Below are 21,675 nucleotides of genomic sequence, written 5' to 3' on the forward strand. Positions count from 1 at the left end.
GGACGATATAGCGCCTCGGCCTCGGCCACATCATTGATCTAGCGTGTTTTAAGTTGAACTGAACGAGCATCCACCAACATGTATGGGTACCTCAAGTAAACACGAGGAGAAATAGGACTCATGTCCGGAGGAATGACTTCTCCCTACGGAATAACCCTCCGCATGCCAAATTGTCGAAATAGAGAGGTGGTACAGTAGGAGGTAACTTCTTATAATCTGAGTAAAACATGAATGGACCATCCTCCATCTCGTACTTCATGGTAGCAAAGTGATACCATGGAAAAATGAAGCGAATGGGGTGATCATCTAGAATGGCATGGGCAAGATAGACTTCAGCTGTCCTTTTGCATCTGAAGGCATGTAAAGGAATAGTAAGATGAAGAACGGGACAAAAATGTAATTTGTCCAACAACTAGAGGTATAGGCCCAAAGGTGATCCTCTTCGGGAATAGGATGTTGGGTCTAGAAGAAAGTTGCAAAGACCAATGAGTGTCTCGACGAGGACAAGGCCAACCAACTGGCAGGAATTTGTCATCATAGCAGGAACTACCTCGATGAGCCTAAGAGAATAGTGTTCGTCTTCAATAGGACACAAAAGATAATGAGCCAGAAGCATCAACATGATACATTTGCGTTGTATGATGCTCATGTTCGATCCCTTGAAACGCCAAATGACATTGTCAAGGATCCTTATATTGATAAATTTTCTAGCGGTGATCTGTAGGGAGTAATGTCTTCTTTTCCCAAAGAAGCTTAGGAGGATCTCTTGTGATTCTTGAGGGGGGGATAAGGAACCAAAAACACGAGTTCATCAGATCGAGACCTGAAGATTGCTTGAAAGTCCTCAATCGTCAAGGAGAAGTGTTTATCCCCAAGATAAAAGTATGAGCATCCACACTCCATGTACTCTACATGTGAGTCATTAGCGCTCCGTCAATCCTTATGCGAGCAAGCGGTAGAATCTCATTTATACCAAATGGTGCAAATGCACTAGGGTTCTCACTAAACACACTAAGGTATCGCTCCAAACGTTACTCCGACAAAATAATTATTTTTAGGTCAATAATTTGAGGTCAATAAGCGGGAATTGAATTTAGATATTTTTTTTTCTCTCTTCTACACATTTGACTAGCCACGTCGGATTTGTGACATTGCTTTAGTTATAACTTCGTTTCCCTAATCATTTCTCTTATGTAAAAGAGAAGAACCGAGTGATTATTTTATTATGATAAATGATTTAGACAACAAAAATATAATGAAAGCAACGTCATGAATCCGACATGGTCTGTCACATGTGAATGAGAGAAATAAAATAAAATCACGTCTAAAATTAATAATAATAATTTTTTTAAAATGGTCATGGGATATTTTTGTCCTGAATTCGGGAATTTTTTTTCTTGACATTAACATGTTGAAACATTTCAATTTATTATTATTTCTCTCTACTGCTGTTTGGAAAATTAGGAGATAATTAATTATTAGGAAAGGAAATGAAAATGAAAGGAGATTGAGATTGAAATTGCATGAAATGAATTAATTAATTAGGAGATAACGTTGAGAAATTGTTGATCGAGTTGAAGGTCCTTCATATCATCTTCCTTCATAGTAAGCCAAACCTCAACGGATCCATCTCCAGACTCAGTTGGAAAGATAGCTGCCATATTGCTGAAATCAAAGTGACCATAGCTAACCCAAATGGGTCTTCCCCACCCGAAGTCCGCATCATAATATGGGAACCTATTCATGCTGCTGAACATGAACATCGAAGTTCCTTCTATGAACGAATCCATAAACCCTTCAAAAAACAAGCTCGCGTCACCTTTCTCGAGCTTCTTTACGTACTCGCCGTCGAACTTCCTTATCGCCGCCCTCATCCTCCTCACAATGCCGTAACCCGAAGACCCATCCACAAGCTCTAAGTCCGGATGTAACACAACAAATTGACAAACGTTCCCGATGCAGGAATCTAGCTTCAAACCCGGGTCGGCCTTCTTCCGGAGATTCACCGTTTGAGTTATAACGTATCTGCTACTCTGGGTTTTCTTGCTTTCGTAGAAACGGGTCCATATGAATGTTGATAGTGCCTCCACACTGGTCGGGATCAGTTCGGGTCGGCCTTTCTCAGAATACTTGTCTTTTAGTGAAGATATGGATGCGCCACTGAATCGGAAAACCTTGGTGGTCACAACCACCTTCTTGCCTTCATTCTTGTTGTTTTCTTCATTAGCTATGTTTTTGTTGGTTTCATCAATATTATTAATATCGGAGGAGGAGGAGGAGGAGTTGTTTCCGAACATTGGTAGGTTGTCTACGGGTGGGAATATAGAAGCGGAAATGGTGGTCGGAGGTGTTATCTCTTTTCCGCGTGCCAAACTCGCCCACGAGTTTATGAAATTGACAAGACAAAAAGCATCGCAGATGTTGTGGGACCAACTAACGCCCAAGGCCAAGCCACCGCACTTGAAGATATTGGCTTGAACGCCCAATAGCCTCTCGTCTTCATGGACGCCGGTGATCTCCATTGAGAAAGGCAACAATCGATTGAGTTGTTGGGCGTTTTTTTTCGGCGATGACGTCTGTAATGCAGCGATCCATTACTACAGATTCAGTAAACACGACGCCAGAATCGTCGCAGTCAATGAAGGAGGGATCGATGGCGCGGCCTGCAAAGGGATAGAAAGAGGTGAGCACATCCGCCAGGGATCGCTTGAGAAGGTCAATTCTTCCGGCGTTTGCGGCGGTGGGATCGCTGTTCATGTCATTCGGCGGTGGCGGTGGCGGTGGATAGTAGTAAATGGTGGGCATGAAGGTTTTGGGATTGGTTTGGTCAATGAAGGAGCGGTAGTGACGGCGAAGGTGGGATGGAGTTGGCGAGGATGGCTTGATAGCCACACTTGACTTCACCACTACTTCCATGGTTTCCTTTTCTAATTAATCTGTAGATAATGAAAGAAATATATAGATGATATCACTTTGTTTTTTTTTTTATATATTTTTGCTAGATCCAATAATTCATCTTCCCCATCCTCTTTTATATTTATAATTTGTTTTTTTTACTATATAACAAAATAAAATAAGTACATACATGTCCCTTGTAATTCATTTATTCACTTCATTTACAAAGGGTTTACTTTTCAAATTTCTTCATAAATGTTCATATCTTTATCACAAAATTATTTTAAAACTAGTATTTTATAATATAATTTTCATAATTATTATAATTTTAAAAAGTTATCAAAGTGAAAAATGAAAATAATTTTATGTTTGTTTGATATGAACAATGTGATTAAATTAGATTAAAAAAATGAGGAAATAGACACAAGTTTTTCTAAGATAATTGGGCTTAATATCTTCATGATTATAACTTGAATCAATATACCCATTTATCTATTTTAAACTTTTTTTAATTATATATATTTATTAAATTAAAAATATATATATAATTATTATAATGAAAGTATGGTGAACAAACGGGTAAACCCAATCATATTACATTACTCATACTCAAATTAAATTTACTCAATCCATAATTCAACCCATATTATTTACTAATATGTGTTGGGTACGGATTGTATGAGGTATGAATTTGGTAACCCAAATTATTTTTTTAATTGTTTTCGTTTAGCATGATTTTGACTTATTTAACACATTTTTAACTCATTTAACACGTATTCGACTCGTTATATACAGTTTAACACGTTTTGATCAATTTAACACGTTTTTTTACTCGTTTAATTAATTTAACATGTTTTTTTACTCGTTTAACATATTAAGTATATAAATAAAAAATTAATATTTTAATATTTTATTTGTGAAAGAGGAAGTGAGATGAGAAACGAAAACTGATGTAGTGAAACTTGGCATATATTATTTGGAATGTGTTTTTAAAATTTTTTTAATTACATTTTTTTTTGGGATAATTTGGGTAACCCAACTTGAATTAAACCTAACCTAAATTCAACTCAACTTAAATTTAACCCAAATCAAATTATCTCACCCAAATTTATATTTCGGGTTTGAGTTAGGGTTGAGATATAGGTCAACCCAAGATATGCTCACCCCTAAATGAAAACATCAAACTAATTTAAATATTTGTTTTTATCAATATATAACTAGTGCCTTAAAAAATGATTAAGATTCATACTAATTAGTTTAATAGATTTAAAATTTAAAATTAACAATAATAAGGATTTAAAATTAACAATAATAAAGAGTAAGAATAGCTGATAATTATATATTATTAATTGTTGAACTTTAATCAAGAAATTAAAACAAGAATTCAAGAAAGAAGAAGAACTATTGTGTATATTGATTGATAAAACTAAATATCTTTGTTACCTTATCAATTTGAGAACGGGGGATCGGAACATATCCTCAACCTCATATAGTAAAAATATAAATTGGTCCTTAAATTAATATTACAACTTAAAAAAATCATTAGTAAGAAAATAAAGTCTTGTTTGAAACTGTAAGTGTTAAATATGTAATTATAAGGAAATAAAAATCATTAGTATAAACTAATAATTAATTAAATAAATGTACTTATCTCAATACTCTTCCCTCAAGATGAATATCTTGAAGAAATAAACGTGATCGAAGGACTTGAAATTGAGTAAAATCCAATGCTTTCGTGAAAATATCTACAACTTGTTTCTTTGTTTGAACATGAAAAAGTTGAATAAAACCAGTCAAATACTTATTTCTAACTACATGAAAATCTATGTCAATATACTTCATTCTTTCGTGAAAAACTGGATTCATAGATATGTGTATGACAGTTTTATTATCACAATATAAAGATATTGGTAACTATAATTTAAAATTCAGGTCATTAAGAATATAGGAAATCCATTAAAGTTCACAAACTGTAGCAGCAAAGCTACGATATTCAGATTCTGCAGAAGATTTAGAAATAGTTACTTGTTTCTTTGCTTTCTAAGATATGATTGATTTACCAAAACATATACAATAACATGTTATAGATTTTCTTGTTTCAACACAAGAACCCCAAACAAAATCAGAATATGCAATTATGGAAGAATCATTTTCATATGGATAAAAAATACCCAGTGATGTTGTACTTTTTAAGTATCTATATATATATAATGATGCTTAATTTTTAAAGTGTCCGGATTGCCGGGTCGAAAGCTGTGGTTAATTTGGATATATATGAGAGTAAATGGATACTTGGGTCGAATTGTGGATTGACCCGCCCATAAACTTAAAACGATTAAAAAAAAATTAAAAATGTTGTAGGTATGGTTCGAACTTGCAACCTAACAAAACAAATATAACTTTTTAACCAACTAGGCTAATAACACTTTATATTTTAAATTCAACCCAAATTTTGATAAACGCGTGACATTTTAACAATATAAGTTCAACTTTTCAACTAACTAATCTATATATATATATATATATAATGATGCTTAATTTTTAAAGTGTCCAGATTGTCGGGTCGAGAGCTGTGGTTAATTTGGATATATGTGAAAGTAAATGGATACTTGGGTTGGATTGTGGGTTGACCCGCCCATAAACTTAAAACGGTTAAAAATAAAATTAAAAATGCTATAAGTATGGTTCGAACTTGCAAACTTGGGTTGGATTGTGGGTTGACCCGCCCATAAACTTAAAACGGTTAAAAATAAAATTAAAAATGCTATAGGTATGGTTCGAACTTGCAACCTAACAAAACAAGTACAACTTTTTAACCAACTAGGCTAATAACACTTTATATTTTAAATTCAACCCAAATTTTGATAAACGCGTGACACTTTAACAATATAAGTTCAACTTTTTACTAACTAATCTATATATATATAATGATGCTTAATTTTTAAAGTGTCCGGATTGCCGGGTCGAGAGTTGTGGTTAATTTGGATATATGTGAGAGTAAATGGATACTTGGGTCGGATTATGGGTTGACCCGCACATAAAAATTTTACCGTAATATTTTTTCACGGTTTTTATATTATTAATCGTGCAAATGCACGGGATACATACTAGTTTAACTAAGTAAAAAGCTGCATTCTAATGACATAAGAGAGGTTTTGCATGAATTGATATAATTGTTAAACAGCATATGCAATATATGGTCGTGTAGTTTAATATAGAAGTCTCTCAATTATCCTTCTGTATTTAGAAGGTCACATAATATATATCTTGAGTTTTATCTTCAAATTTTAGCCTTTAATCATTGGCGTGTTTGTGAGTTTACAATCCATTAGACCTGTATCATGTAATAAATCGAGAATATATTTCCTTTAATTTACATAAATATCACGATCATTTTGTACAATTTCAAGACAAACAAAAAACTTGCATTTCCAAGATCTTTGATATGAAATTTAGTATCAATCATATGTTTGATCTTTTTGATCTCTTCACAGTCATTCCCTATTATTAACAAGTCATCAAATATATTACTAGACCAATCATATTCACATCATTTTATTTAAAATATAAACAATGATCATGTTGTGATTTTGTGAAGCCAATATCAATAAAAAAAATAGATATTTTATTATACCATTGTCTTGATGCTTGTTTCAAAGTATAAAGACTTTTTCTTAATTTACAGACCAAGTTTGTGTTATCAACATTGTTTAGACCTTGTAGAAGTTTCATAAAAATATTTTCTTCTAGTTTCCATAAAAAATGCATTATTTATGTCAATGAGATTCAAGATCCATCTATTTGAGGCTACTAAGGCAATTAACAATCTTACTGTTACACTCTTAGACATTGGTGCAAAACAATGATGGAAATCGATACCATCTTTTTGATTAAAACATTTTTCAACTAAACGCGCATTACATTTGTTTAAAGTACCATCAGAATTAAGTTTACTTTTATAGACCTATTTGAACCAATAACTTTCATTCATTTGGGTAATTGAGTTATTTCACATGTTTTTAGTTCATCATTCATTATTTTTTATCCACTTTGGATCTTGAGATGCATGTTTAAAATCAAGTGGAGTTGTGGTTAGATCAAATTTAGATAAAGAGTTTATATACTCTTGATCTTTGTACAAAGAATGAAAATGATAGGTTTATGGAGTGTAATCTAAATCAAAATTTTATTTTGATTTAACATGATTTGTAATAAAGTCTTGCATCCAATTTGGAGCATATTTAGTTCTGGTACTTTTCTTTTGAATTATTTCAGATGAATCATTATTTAGATCATTTTTGTTAAGGTTAATATTTGTTCTTGTATTTTCTATAATATTATTGAGTTTTGGTTGATCATTAATATCTTCTTTAAAATGTAGAATATTCTAAAAAAACATCTCTTAAAACTGCAATATCATTTGATTCAATCTGATAAAGAATATATTCTTTCTGATTTGAAGGATATCCAATAAAAACACATTTTATTCCTCTATCTTCAAATTTTGATTTTTGTGGAAAAGTATTTGTCATGTAACATAAGAAACCAAAAACTTTCAAATCATCATATTTAGCTTCACACTCATTAAGTATGAAGAATGGTGACTTCTAATTCAAAACTTTTGTTGGCATTCTATTTATTAGATATGTTACAGTAAGGATAGAAAAAGGCCAAAATTTGATTGGTAGGTTTGAATGTTTTAAAAGAGATATTGATACTTCAATTAGATGTCTATACTTCCTTTCTACAACTCTATTTTGTTGTGGAAATATACACAAGTCTTTTGATGTATTATGTTTATATATTCAAAGAACATATTTCATTTTGAATTCACAAATCCAGTTCCTTTATCGCTTCTAATTATTTTAATGTTCTTTGAATATTGAGTTTTGACCATTAAATAAAAATTTCGAAATTTGTCAAAAACAACAGTTTTATCAGAAATTAGAAAATTCCAAGTGCATCTAGAGTAGTCATCTACAATTGTAAGCATAAACGGCATTTTAGTGTATGATTCTTCTTTACAAGGTCCACAAATATCAATATGAACAAAATCGAATTTGTCTTTAGAAGATGAAGTGCTATTATAAAAAGGTAAACGATGTGATTTAAAAATTTGACAAGTTTCACAATGATCCATATTATTGATAAGAGAAGGAAAACAGTATTCTAAGAACTTCATTAGAAGGTTGTCCACATCTATAATGCACAATTTTACAATCCAACATAGAAAATTAAGTTTCAGCATCACTATTAGAATCTTTACTAAGGAAATCAGTAACTATAGAATAGAAATACAAGTTTCTTACACGTTTGTCAACCTCAATGATATCATCTAATTCAGGGTCATGCATCATCAAACATCCATTTTCAAAAAAATATGCATTTAACTTTTTCATCTGCAATTAATCTTTTAACCGATATTAGATTATACTTGAAATCTAGTGCAAATAACATATCCTTAAGAATCAATCTATCATTTAATTTGAGACTATCAGATTCATTTATTGTCTTCTTAGATCCATCAGCTAAAAATAAAGTAATTTCTTGTTCATTTTTCTTAATATCAAAAGACAATTTTCTATTATTGCAAATATGTGTACTAGCCCCTAAATCTATTAACCATAATTGTTTTGAACTATTTAAACTATTCATTCTCATTGTAAATTCTATATCAGTTATAAAATAAAGATTGAGTCTAGAAAACTTACCTGTTTCGAAGTTGATTTCTTTATTTTTAGCATATAGGTTAGCTTCAGGTCTAGTGTTCCCTTCAATTAAGCTTTTCATCATGTCTTGCATTATCTTCATTTGATCTTGTAAATAGATTTTTTGTCATTGTTGTCAAATGATACTGAATTCACAACATTCTTCTTTTTGTTGTTATCCCACCAATCTGGAAAACTAATTAGTCTATAACATCCCTCTTTAGAATGACCCTTCATATTGTAGTGAGTACATGAGAGATTTCTTCTTTTATCATTGTTATAGGTCCTGCAATCATTTCTTTTGAATCTATTTGAACTACCTTCTTTGAAATCTCTCACTGTCATGATAGATTGTAAGTTGGATTGTTGATGTTGTCGATTTATCAGATTCTTTGATTCAACATTCAAGAACATCATGAAAGCCTTGTATACACTAGATAAAGGATTCATAACACTAGATAAAGGATCCATAACTAGAATACTTTCTTTTAGATTCTCATAAGAATCATTCAAATCCATCAAGAACAACAACAAATTATGTTTTCATACCTAGTCAAAACTTTTTTTACTAGTTTGCATCCCACATAATTTTCAATTTGGAATTCATCACAAGAGCATACCTGATGCGGTTCAAGATGTAACAATTCATCCTAGTTTAGACGTACCATAGAATAATATTCTTCTAGATCAATATTGTCCTGCTTTGTTGTACATATATTCTTTTTTACTCGATACAAGGTTGGACCATTGTTACCTTCATACCTCGCTCTCACTTCATTCCATAGCTCTAAAAAGGTAGTTGTCCTCTGAAAGTGAATTCTCTTCGTTTTATCGATTGTGTTCATTATCCATGATCGGACCATTGCATCAATCATTTTCCAGTGAATAGCATCTTGAGGTGCAGTCAAAACTATGAATGATCCATCAATGTAACACATCTTCATTTTCGCAGTAAGTGCCAATTGCATGCTAGTAGAACATTCAAAGTAGTTATGGCGGGTCATAGTTGTGTGAGTTAATAGTACTCCTAGAATGTCTCTAGGATGAACATAAAGATGATATGTGCAATCTCGTTTCAATGGTGTCATTGGTGGAAAATTTTGAACAGGAACTTGAAATGGAACTTGAACTTGAACTAGATCAATTGTGCATTCTTGATGAGCTTTGAAATTAGGGTTCAGAGAATGCACTGACTCATCAAAAAGATTGTCGTTGTCGAAATCAAATGTACCATCACTTACTGAAGGTTCTTGAGGGTGCAGGACCGCCTCTTGTTCTGATACCTTGTTGAACTTTAATCAAGAAATCAAAACAAGAATTAAAGATGAAGAATGGTTGTGTATATTGATTGATAAAACCAAATGTCTTTGTTACATTATCAATTTTAGAATCGGGGATCGGGACATATACTGATCCTCATATGGTAAAAATATAAACCGGTCCTTAAACTAATATTACAACTTAAAAAAACTTAAAGAATGTGAATAAATTTTATAAAATCTTGTTTGAAGTTATAAGGATTAAATCTGTAATTATAAGAAAATAAACATCACTGGTATAAATTAATAATTAAATAAATAAATATACTTAACTCAATATTAATTTGTTTAGTTATTATAATCTTATTATTTATTTAGGTTTATTGATTTTAAAAATTAAAATGTAACACAGGGCCATTTAACTATCTATTACTTAAAACAATACAATTCTAAATTAAAAATAAAATAAAATATTATCTTAATTTAATATTAAAGTTAATATATAATTATTTAAATAATATAATATTGAGATAAATATCAAATGTATCCACTGTATACTATAGAATTTGATAAATTTAATAATTATTTTAAATATTAACATTTCAATATTAATAATATAATTTATTTTTTAAATGATTAATTAAACTAAGTTTATAATATAAATGATTTAAAATTATATATTTATAATAAAGTTATTTTACTCTTTTTAATAAATATATTATTTTAATTATATTATATTATATATATATATATATATTCGTGAATTAGTTTTAGTTTTTTTTATAGAATAAATAATGTTTAGCATTATAATTTTTTTAAAATATTATAATATTACAAGATTTTACATCACTAATTAATAAACATAGAAATAATTATTTTTTAAACCTTTTGATTATTATTTTAAAAACTTACTATAAAAATTTACTTGAATTATTATTTTTATAAATTTAAATTAATTATTTATTTTAAAATTAATTATGTTTAGTAAAATAATTAATTAAATAAAATGAAATATTTACTTTAAACCATATATAAAGAATTAAATATAAATATTAAATAAATAGATAAAAAAAAGTTAAAACAATATGTATAGATAAAAGGAGAAATTATAAAAAAAATAGATATTTATAAAGTTAAACAAAACAAAAACTATAAATAAGTAAATAAAAAACATAAATATAAGTGAAAAAGTAAGAGATTCCTTAATTGATAATGTTTTCTAATATCCTAATTAGCGTAAATTAAAAAGTTAATATACTTTGTTTGGCTAGGTTGTGAAAATTATCACACTAAGAATGAAAGCGGAATAATGATAACTGTAGTGGAATGCAGAATAATAGTGTAAAAATAAGAAATAACTAAATAACGACACAAGAATCTTACCCAAGTTCGGACCAACAATAACATGCGTCCTGCTTTCGGAAAATCGATTCAATAGAATTATAATAGGGATTACAAACTCTAACTCTCTTTGTTTGTTCTAGGTTTTAGTCTCACTCTCTCTTCTCGTTTACAATGTATTATAGGTTTTTAAAATTCATAATTAGGGTAAAGATCATGTGATATCTTTGACATCACCAACATGATAGGATCTCGTGGAGGTTTAGTTGACATTTCCATAATAATACGATTAGATTAACATCTTCACCATTATGTGATTTCATGTCTTTTTTGAATCCAACAAATAATCACACATATCTTTCTTCCCCTTTTTTACCTAACATTGAGGCACATCAAATTGGGCCTCAAAACCCTAGGTCCAATCCACAAATTCTCCACCTTGCCTCTGTGTCCAAGAACACAGTAGAATCGATACTCCTACTTCTCCAATTACGTTCCAACCTTTGTGACGTGAATCAAGTCGTAACATTTATGAAACTTAATTCCCATCACTACCTTCGTGGTCATATCTGCGAGATTTTCATCTATGTGAACTTTCTCCACAACTACCGCTCCACTCTCTATGACATCTCAAATGTAGTGAAGTCTAATGCCGATGTGCTTTATGTGCTCGTGAAACATTGAGTTCTTGGACAAGTGTATGGTGCTTTGGTTATCGCAAAACAAATCCACTTTATCGTGCTTCACCCCAAATTCACCCACGAGACCCTTCAACCGAAGTGCATCCTTGACACCCTCCGTCACAGCGATATACTCGGCCTCCGTTGTTGAAAGGGCAACTACGGATTATAATTGTGCATTTAAACTTACTGAGCATCCAAATAGGGTAAACACATATCACGTTAGGGACCTTCTCTTGTCCAAGTCACTTGTAAAATCAACATTAACATATCCTCTCAACTTATCATCACATACACCCGTCCGTTTAAAACAAAGACCAACATCTAAGGATCTCCCAATGTAACGGAGAACCCACTTCATCGCCTCACAATGTTCTTTCCACGGTTTCACCGTAAAGCGACTAACAAGACTAATCGCGTGAGCAAGATCGGTTCACATACATACCATGGTATACATTAGACTCTCGATGACACTCGCATATTGGGTGTTTTTCATTCTCACATTTTCCATCTCGGTACTCGTAATATCTTTGATGAGAGCTTGAAACGAGTAGATAATGGCATTTGAATCGCCTTAGTGTTAAACATCCCGAACTTGACAACCACTTTTTGGTGGTAGTCTCTTTGAGACACGAACAAAGAGTCTTTCTCCCGATCTCGCTCAATCACCATCCATAAAATTTTATTTGTCGGTCTTATATCCTACATCTCAAACTCACTCTCTAGAAAAATCTTGACCTTGCGAACCTCTTCCTTATTTCCTGATGCGATCAACATATCATCCACATAAAATAATAGGAAGACCCCGCCACCATCAACGCACTTGACATAGATACAACTATCGAAATTGCTCATCACGAAATCGTTACGAATCATGAACTTGTCAAAGCACAAATACAATTGTCTTAGGGATTGTTTCAAACCATAAAGCGAGCATTCAAGAAGACATACATTGCCTTCATCACCAGATTTGACGAACCCCTCAGGTTGCGTCATGAAGATCTTCTCCTCCAAGTTCCCATGAAGAAAGGTCGTCTTCATGTCCATTTGCTCGAGCTCCAAGTCAAACTGATTCACTAGAGAGAACAACATGTGAATGGACGTGTTTTCACTATCAGAGTGTAGATCTCATTAAAGTCGACTCATTCTTGTTGTGTGAAGTCCTTAACTACCAATCTCACCTTAAACATTGGCTTGTTACTACCCTCTACACATTTTTTGCACTTGAACACCCACTTTGAACCAACCACCTTCTGATTCTTGAGTTTGTCCACCAATTACCACGTCTTGTTTTTGTCAAGCGATGTCATATCCCCCGTCATAGCACGTGAGAACACGGATTCAAGTGCATTATTGATGAAGTTTGTGTCAAATAAAAATATAAAGAAAACCGACCTCCTTTTGAGACGGTCCAAAAGCGAAACTTAAAGTTAGATTTCGAATATATTTCGTTTCAAGATTCATTATAAAATGAGAGAGAGAACAAGGCATGCCTTACAATAAAAAAAGTGAAAATCCTAGACAAATGTTAGGGGAATTTTCCACCAATAAAAAAGAAAAAAAAATGAAAAATAAAATCTAGACAAGTTTTAGGGGCATTTTCCAAAAATGAAAAAAAAAAACCAAAGTCATGCACTAGAGGCATTTCTAAAATAAATTAAGAGTCGAATTCTTCAAAATGAAAAAAACCACAAGTCATGCACTAGGAGAATTTTCCAACAAAAAAAACAAAAGAAATGCACTAAGGGCATTTTCTAACAAAAATAAGCTTGAAGTCTTCAAACAAAAAGAGAAACCCGAAATCATGATGAAAAGTGCTTTCTTGAAAAAAAAACAAAGTGGTCACTACCCAAAAATTTAAAAATTCTAAAACAAAATGATGAAATAATCTGAGACAATCTCTTTATGATTATACCCTTCGAATTCCCTATTTTTAGGCCTTTGTGAGATATGTATGTTAGAAAAATCAAGTAAGTTAAATTTTAAAATCAGTCAATACTTACAAGTTTTGAATATTTATTCTAAATAATCAAAAAGGGAGAAATTGTTAGAAAAATTAAAGTAAGTTAAGCTTAAACCGGCCAAAATACTTAATCAGCTTCAAACTCACTTGTGCATGTACAGCTCAAACCGCACCGGAATAAATATTCAAAACTTGTAAGTGTTGGCCGGGAGATTTTCTAAAGAGCTTTAATTTTACTTGGCCGGTTTTTGAAAAGTTTTTCTTATCAATGTATGCCAACAAACATTGAAAGATGTCTTTGTATGAAGCGCCCCACCGAGGCATGAATCAGTTGCAATGATTAAGTAGTAAGTCGCTCATTGTGCAAATGAAACAACCCAAACCACCCTTGTGTGACCAGACGTCTGGCTCCCCAAACTACACAATCACAAGACCGGTAAAATTACTCATACGTCAATCTACCAAGATGACGTAAACCTCTAGCTATCTCACGAATTTTGTCATATAACTCAGACTAATTAGATACACACATGGGACTATGATTGTGAGGTTAAGATGATACAGTCGCACACCTGAGGAAGAGCAACAATCCTCTAGATATCTACGTAGTTGGTCTATGGACTATAGTGGCATAAGATTCATGTATTTTGTTTTATACTCGATTCGAAAGACGATGAAAACTCCTTAGTTATTTCACACACCTGGTCTATGCACTATAGTAGTGTGAAATTAATGTATCTATAAGACGTCCACCCGCACAAGGACGCAAAACTCTTCGGTTATCTCACATAACTAGTCTTCAGATCATCAAATCTTGAGATCAATACATCGCGTTCGTATATCCACGGACATAATGAAAATCATTTGACTATCTCACATAGCTGCTCTTCAGACCATAATAGTTTGAGATTAATACACTATGTTCATCAGCCTGAGAGATGACGCAAACCTCATGTAGTGTTTTGTAATGTCTTGACATCAATGCCTGAAGAGACACTTGCGTCACCAGTCAACACCTTGGCCAGAGTCAAAAGTCAATCCTACCACGTTTCACGGATTAAGCAAGGCGAACATTTTTCAAGATCCAAACCCTCCGACACGGCAACCAACGAGCACCAGAATTGGGGTAACATCGATCATGTGATCACCAAGTTTTATATATTCATCATTTTAATACTTTCTTAAATAAATAAAAATAAGTTCGAATAAATTATAAATTATGTTGATCGCAAATGTTGTGTCTATTGTGTCATACTTGGACATGCGTTTTTTAATACTTAATCGTAATTTTCAAACTTTGTCCAAAAGGGACATAGACACCCTAATTTTACACCATAAATCAAACAAATAAATCAAAAAAATTAAATGGACTAAAAATGATTTTTTGTCTATTTGATTAATTTATTTGTGTTTGTTTTGCGGGTTAAGAAAAACAATTTGTTGGTCAAATAGGGCCTAAGCGTAGATGCACAAATTCTAAAGAAGTAAAACCAACAGGGCCTAGACCCTGAAGAAGCAAACGGACAAACTCCCCTTTCCCTTTTTTATCCCCTTTGTACTCTCTCCCCAATTAGGGGTGTTCATCGGTTCGGTTTTCAGGTTATTCCAGTTTTTGATCCGGGTTCTTCGACTTTTTATTTTTTTAAGCAAATTCAAAAATCGATCAGATTTAAATAAATTCAAATTCGGTTTATTCGAATTCGATTAATTTGAATTCGGTTTGAATTTGGTCAGATATTCGGTTTAGACCATATATTAAACATCATCTACCCATAAGATAAAAGAAATTTCCTTAAAAAGTTTAACAAAATAAATAAGAAATATTATCTATTTAAATTATAAAAAAATATAAATCATGCAAACTAAGCTTAGTGACTCACCGTCAATATTCGGTAATTGAACGACAGAAGTAAATCAGTGTTGACGACGACAATATATGGTGGTGAAGAGGTGTTGATGACAGTGGTGATATTACTAGTGAAACAGCTAGATAGGTGAAGAATTTAGATATTCTTAAAGTTAGAGATGTGGTGAGCAACTGGAAGGATGACAAAGGCCAGGAAGGTGGGCGACTAGAAAAGGGGGAAATGAATGAGGGATTATGAATTTATTAATTTATTGGGTTAGATACTAGAGATCTAGTAGGAAGCCCATAATAATGTAATATATAATATGTAATCAATTATATAATATAAAATATAAAAAAATAAAAATTGAATTCGGTTTTCGGTTTGGTTTTCGAGTTGAAACTTAAACTCGAAAATCAAACTGAAAACCGTATTTGAATTCAAATCGGTTTAGAATTCGATTCGAAAATCGAAAATGTAATTTGAATTCGGTTTATTCAAATTCGGTGAATATGAATTCGGTCGGATATTTGGTTTAGACCAAATATTGAACACCTCTATCCCCAATGAGGATCAATCAAAGGCACCAGGAGCCTCCTTTAGAATTTTTTTTTTATTTGTTGGACAAATCATCCGGAGCAACACACCAAGCATATTTGAAAGAGACAAAGTGATAGAATGGAGGATCGATTTTTGAGTTTCGATTCGAAATACCATTCGGGTAAAAAAAATTTCGCAACAACGCGTTTCTTATTAAATAAAACGACGTCATTTTGATCGTCTTTTCCATTAAATCAGAGCCAACACTAGAGAGTCGCGCTCCACGTTAGCGATCCTTCCAGAAATTATATATCCGCCATTACTCATCCTTATCCCTCCAAACTTCGTTTGCGTACACGTCTCTCCATCGCCTTCAATTCACCTAGGATTTGAATTCAATGTCTACCCTAGAACTACACCTATGTAGACAAAAACAAAAATCGAAGGATGAACTTCAAAAACCAAATTGGATACGAATTCGGCTTCAAAACCGACCTAACTTGGGTATAAATACTCCCTAGGTCTCCTTCTTCTAATTCATCGAACAAAATTCAAGAATCATGGCCTGCTTGAAGATTTTCAAAGGATCTTGGACGACTGCTTTTTGAAGAAACTGTTCAGGTGATCTAAGCTTTGATCCAGAGCCTTGGAAATCTTCCTTAAGATCATAGAAGTGTTCTCCAATCACAAGTAAGCTTCCAATTGTGATTCAAACTTGATTTTTTTCAATTTTGATCGGGTTGATCTTGTTTATGAATCAATTGTGTACTTTTTATAGTTGAAATCGATCCATAGATGATTTCCAAGCTTTATGTCGAAAAAGATTTCATCAATTCAACCATAATAAAAAAAACAAATTTAATTTGAAAATCTAGAAATTTTAAATTTCGTGTTCTTGAGCTTGGATTTTGATTCAAATAGCTGTCTAACATGTTAGGATGAGTTTCAAATCATATTACATACATCCCGATCATGTTTGATCGAACTGAAAATTTTCAAAATAAATGTTTAAATTTAAGTTTTAAAATCTATTATAGAGCTTGTTTGATGTTCTTACTTTGGTCATGTTTGATCATAAACATCATTTGAAAGTTGTTGGAACAAAAATTAGGCCATGAGATGGCCTAATTCGAAAGTTCCCAAATTTTGCCCTAAAAATCACATTAGAAAATCGATCATCCTAGGGTTTGATTGATCGGTTTTAGGATTAGGGATTATGATCACTACATCCAGCTGAGTCGATAGCAACTTAAAGATCACGTTTTCATGATCTATATCAAAACCTCTAATTTTTTAACCAAATAAAGAACACTCGGTGTTCTTGGACCGAGTCCGGTAGGACCGAGGACCGAGAGGAATGACCGAGAATCCTTGGTCCTGACCAAGACCAAGGACCGAGAAAATTAATCTAAGACCGAGACCAAGGACCAATGTTCTTGACTTAGCCCGAACCTTAGGACCGATGTTCTTGAGCTAGGATCGATAAATCCGATCGAGGGTTTTCACCTAGGACCAAGAAATCTTACTTAGGACCGAGACTCTCAGGTCTTAGGATTGAGAATTCCAACATTGGGACCGAGCCTCCCAAACCCAGGACCAAGGATCTCAGCCTAGAGCTAGCCCCAAACTGAGAGGTTTATATACATCGACCGAGAAACCTAGCCCAGACTAGTCTAGGACCAATAGGCTTTTACACCTAGACCGGTAATTTCAACCAAGGACCGGGAAGTCCTTGGCACCATGACCTAGGGACTTCGGTCCTCCGATTGAGTATCCTGAATCCCGATTGAGAGCTTCCTCGATCTAGACTAAGTCTCTCCGGTCCTAGAATAGCAAAAACAGACCCAACCCTTAGGACTCCGGTCCTAAGGCCTATATGGTTACACTTTTCAAAACCCAAAGTTACTTTTGTAATTTTGGAACCCAATCAATTTTCAAATAATCCCGAGAGATCAAAAAATGATTTCAAAATATTTTCGGGATATTTCCCACACAAATATTTTGACTAAGGCTTCGTTTGGAATTTATTTTTAAATTCTAATACATTTTCTAATTTTTTCAGGTCTTGTACTCAATCTTTTATAACCGTAATCACATGTACGCACCTCTAAATAATTTTGTACAATTATTTATGTAATTTATATTTATCCTTGTTTAGGACCTCCGAACTACTAATTAAATAAAATAAATCTTTTGATAGCCAGACTTTTAAAAAAATAAAACTATTTTTAACGGGCGCGGAGGACATAGCGTGCATATCCTTTCTCGAGCGTAACTAGTGGTGGGTCGATACGATATACCTTAGTGTTTTATTCATACCTTATACCTTACTTAAAATTTCGGTATGCAAAAACTGCATACCTTTATCTTACCTTGATTTCTATATACCTTGATTTCGATATACCTTAATTTTGGTATGCAAAAAAATTATACATTTACCTTACCTTGATTTCGGTATGCAAAAAATTCATACATTTACCTTACCTTGATTTTGGTATACCTTAATTTTGGTACGGTATCGGTATTATACATTTGATACCTAAAAAACATATTAACTTAAAAAAAATCAATCTCATCGATAAGGTAGAGATTGCATATATTGAATAATATTTCAGTATAATTATATTTTGATATTATTCAAAAATTATATTTCTATAATTAAATTAATATCAAATATATTTAATTATTTCCTTATAAGTATTATATATATATATATATTTATATATATATGAACTTATAAATATTATTTCGGTATATGGAGGTATATCTCAATATACCAAAATTTTAAAAATCTCATACCTTTACCGTACCAATAATTTCGATATGGTATCATATCTTACCTTTTTTTCGGTATACCTTAAAAATCGACATTTTCTGTTAGATAAAATAAGACCGGTTCAAATAAATCTAACTTAAATAAACTTTCCATGCAGGAACAAGGAACCGGACCGGATGAACGAGAGAACCGACTAAAGAAACCTAACCGGTCAAGCTACCAAACCGATCAAGAGTATTCGGAACGTGACCGCACAAAGAAAGGATCGGCCAAAGCTCAAAACCGGAATCATCAAACAGCCGATCATCCACAAGACAAGAATAACAGGAAGAAGTCCGGTTACATCACTACCAAAAGACATTCGGCCAAGTCAAATGACCGACCAGTACAAGAAGATAATTCGGGTACCTGTTGAGAACGATACCAAAGGAACAGACTGAACACTTCCATATTCATGCAAGTCTGAGGAAAGACTGTAGGCTGCAGAAGACAGTACTACCGGATCCTTCCACTTCGGGATAAGCCAGAAAGAAAATCTTCCAAGTACAGACAACTGTCCAACAGACAGTGCCTATATCAAGTAAAAGACAAACCCGGCAGGTTTGTCTTACAAACCGGAAGAACAGACCGGCAGGTCTGAGACAGAATACCAGGTCTGAGGTTGACCATCAGGTCTGAGGAAACGACCGCAGGTCTGAACCTCTGAAACACTGAATCACTGCACCTCTGCTCAGCCAATCAGATTCAAGGAAGTGAAATATGACCGTTGACATATTTCACCTATAAAAGGAGGCAGTTGCAGAAGAGTAAATGTGGGACATCAAGGGAAAACAGTGTGATATTGAGATAGCGCTAAGAGCATTTACTACAAGTGATAAGAGTGTGCTGTTTTAGAAAGCCTAAGTGTTGAAAGTTAAAGTGTGTTTTACAATTTCAGTGTAAATTGTAAGAGTGTTATCGAGCAGGAAATAAGTCTCGATCGGCCTGTACTTGTATTCCTTAGTGAATATCATTCTCGCGGTTTCGAGAGGAAGGGGTGACGTAGGAGTTTTATCTCCGAACATCCATAAAATCTGTCTTATTATTTACTTTCTGCCGGCTTCATTATCTAACCGACTAACCTAACCACACCGCTCCAAACTGACTCTATACTAACCATACCGAATATCCAGATTACCAAAACCGACCCACCATTTCCAAATCTCCATCATCTGAAACCGGCCTTGTCTATCAAACCAGCGTACCGCTTCAATCTGAAAGCAAACCTCTTCCGTGCTTGAACCTAGTTCAAGGGTTTGTGACAGGTTGTGTAGTATTGAAACCCCGGTGTTAATCTCTAACCGGATTAACCACCACCCTTCGAGTGTGAACCGCTAACCGGTCCAACCCCCGGTTCACCAGCGACGATCTAGATCCTAACAATTGGTATCAGAGCAGTTAGTTTCAATACTCAAACAAGCATGTATCAGGATAGGCCTCCAATGCTAGAAGGTGATGACTTTGCCAACTGGAAGGCACGCATGTACCTGCACTTAGTTACCTTGGATGATGAAATGGAATTCATTCTAACCGAATGACCGATATTCATTGATAAAGATAGAAAGGAATGGACGGCTAAAGATAGGAGAAGAAACAATCTGGACAACCATGCAAGAAACCGGATCTCCAACAGCGTGGACAGAAACACATACTGCAAGATCAGAGATTGCAAAACCGCGAAGGAGACATGGAACACGGTTATCCAGATCTTTGAAGGAAATGAAAGAACAAGGGAGAACAAAATAATGATGGCCACACAGAAATTCGAAAGCATCAAAATGAAACCAGGAGAATCTATGAAGGAATACAGTGACCGGTTCACTGGTGTGTTAGATGAACTAGCAACTTTGGGCAAGAAGTATGAGAACAAAGAGGTAGTTATGAAAGCTTTGAGATCTCTTCCAAGCGCTTGGGACATAAAAACGATAGTAATGAGGGAGTCAAAGAGCCTACGTAAGATGAAACTATACGATGTATTCGAAGATCTCAAGGCATATGAGTTCGAAATGAGATCCAGAACCGAAGAGGAAGTCTCGGCCTCAACATCAACCAGAGCACTAGTCACATCTACAGAACCGGCTGCACCTACTCCTGCACCTGCACCGATATCGGTTCCTGCACCCGCACCGATCAGAACCGCCGAACAGTTCACCGAGGATTCCATGGCAATGCTTGCACAGAAGTTTGGGAGGTTAATGAAAAGAAGCCAACCGACGAACAACTACTATGGTGACAAATCCAATGTAAGATGCTATAACTGTAACTGTTTGGGACACTTTAAGTGGGAATGCAGGAAACCGAGGAGGGATACCCAGAAACCGGACTATCAGAATGACCGAAACAATTATCAACAAACCGGTGAAGGAAGTGAAGTACCGAAAGCACTGATAGCCGACGATGGAGGAAGTCTATGGGCTCACAGTGATAGTGACGATGAACTCACGTGCCTCATGGCAAATGAGGAACAGGTATTTGACTCTCCTTGTGAAGAATTTACTAAAGATGAATTATACAATGCATTGAATGACATGGTAGAAGAATATAAGAACCTACTAACCATGCTACCTAAGCATCTCAACATTAGAACCGATCCCATAACACCTATTCCAACAAAACCAGAGGTACTT

General features: G+C 33.6%; 1 protein-coding gene across 1 annotated transcript; it reads right to left on the reverse strand.

Annotated features, from left to right (window-relative positions):
- Window positions 1-1,541: 1,541 nt before the first annotated feature.
- On the reverse strand, window positions 1,542-2,916 carry LOC124922237 (stemmadenine O-acetyltransferase-like). Its single transcript, XM_047462975.1, has 2 exons — window positions 2,692-2,916; window positions 1,542-2,576 (listed from the first exon to the last, which is right to left on the reverse strand). Exons 1-2 carry the CDS (start codon window positions 2,914-2,916, stop codon window positions 1,542-1,544), a joined length of 1,260 nt encoding a protein of 419 aa, XP_047318931.1.
- Between the last annotated feature and the right edge of the window lie 18,759 nt (window positions 2,917-21,675).

The sequence above is a fragment of the Impatiens glandulifera genome, chromosome 1 (assembly GCF_907164915.1).
Source record: "Impatiens glandulifera chromosome 1, dImpGla2.1, whole genome shotgun sequence".
Lineage (NCBI taxonomy): Eukaryota > Viridiplantae > Streptophyta > Magnoliopsida > Ericales > Balsaminaceae > Impatiens > Impatiens glandulifera.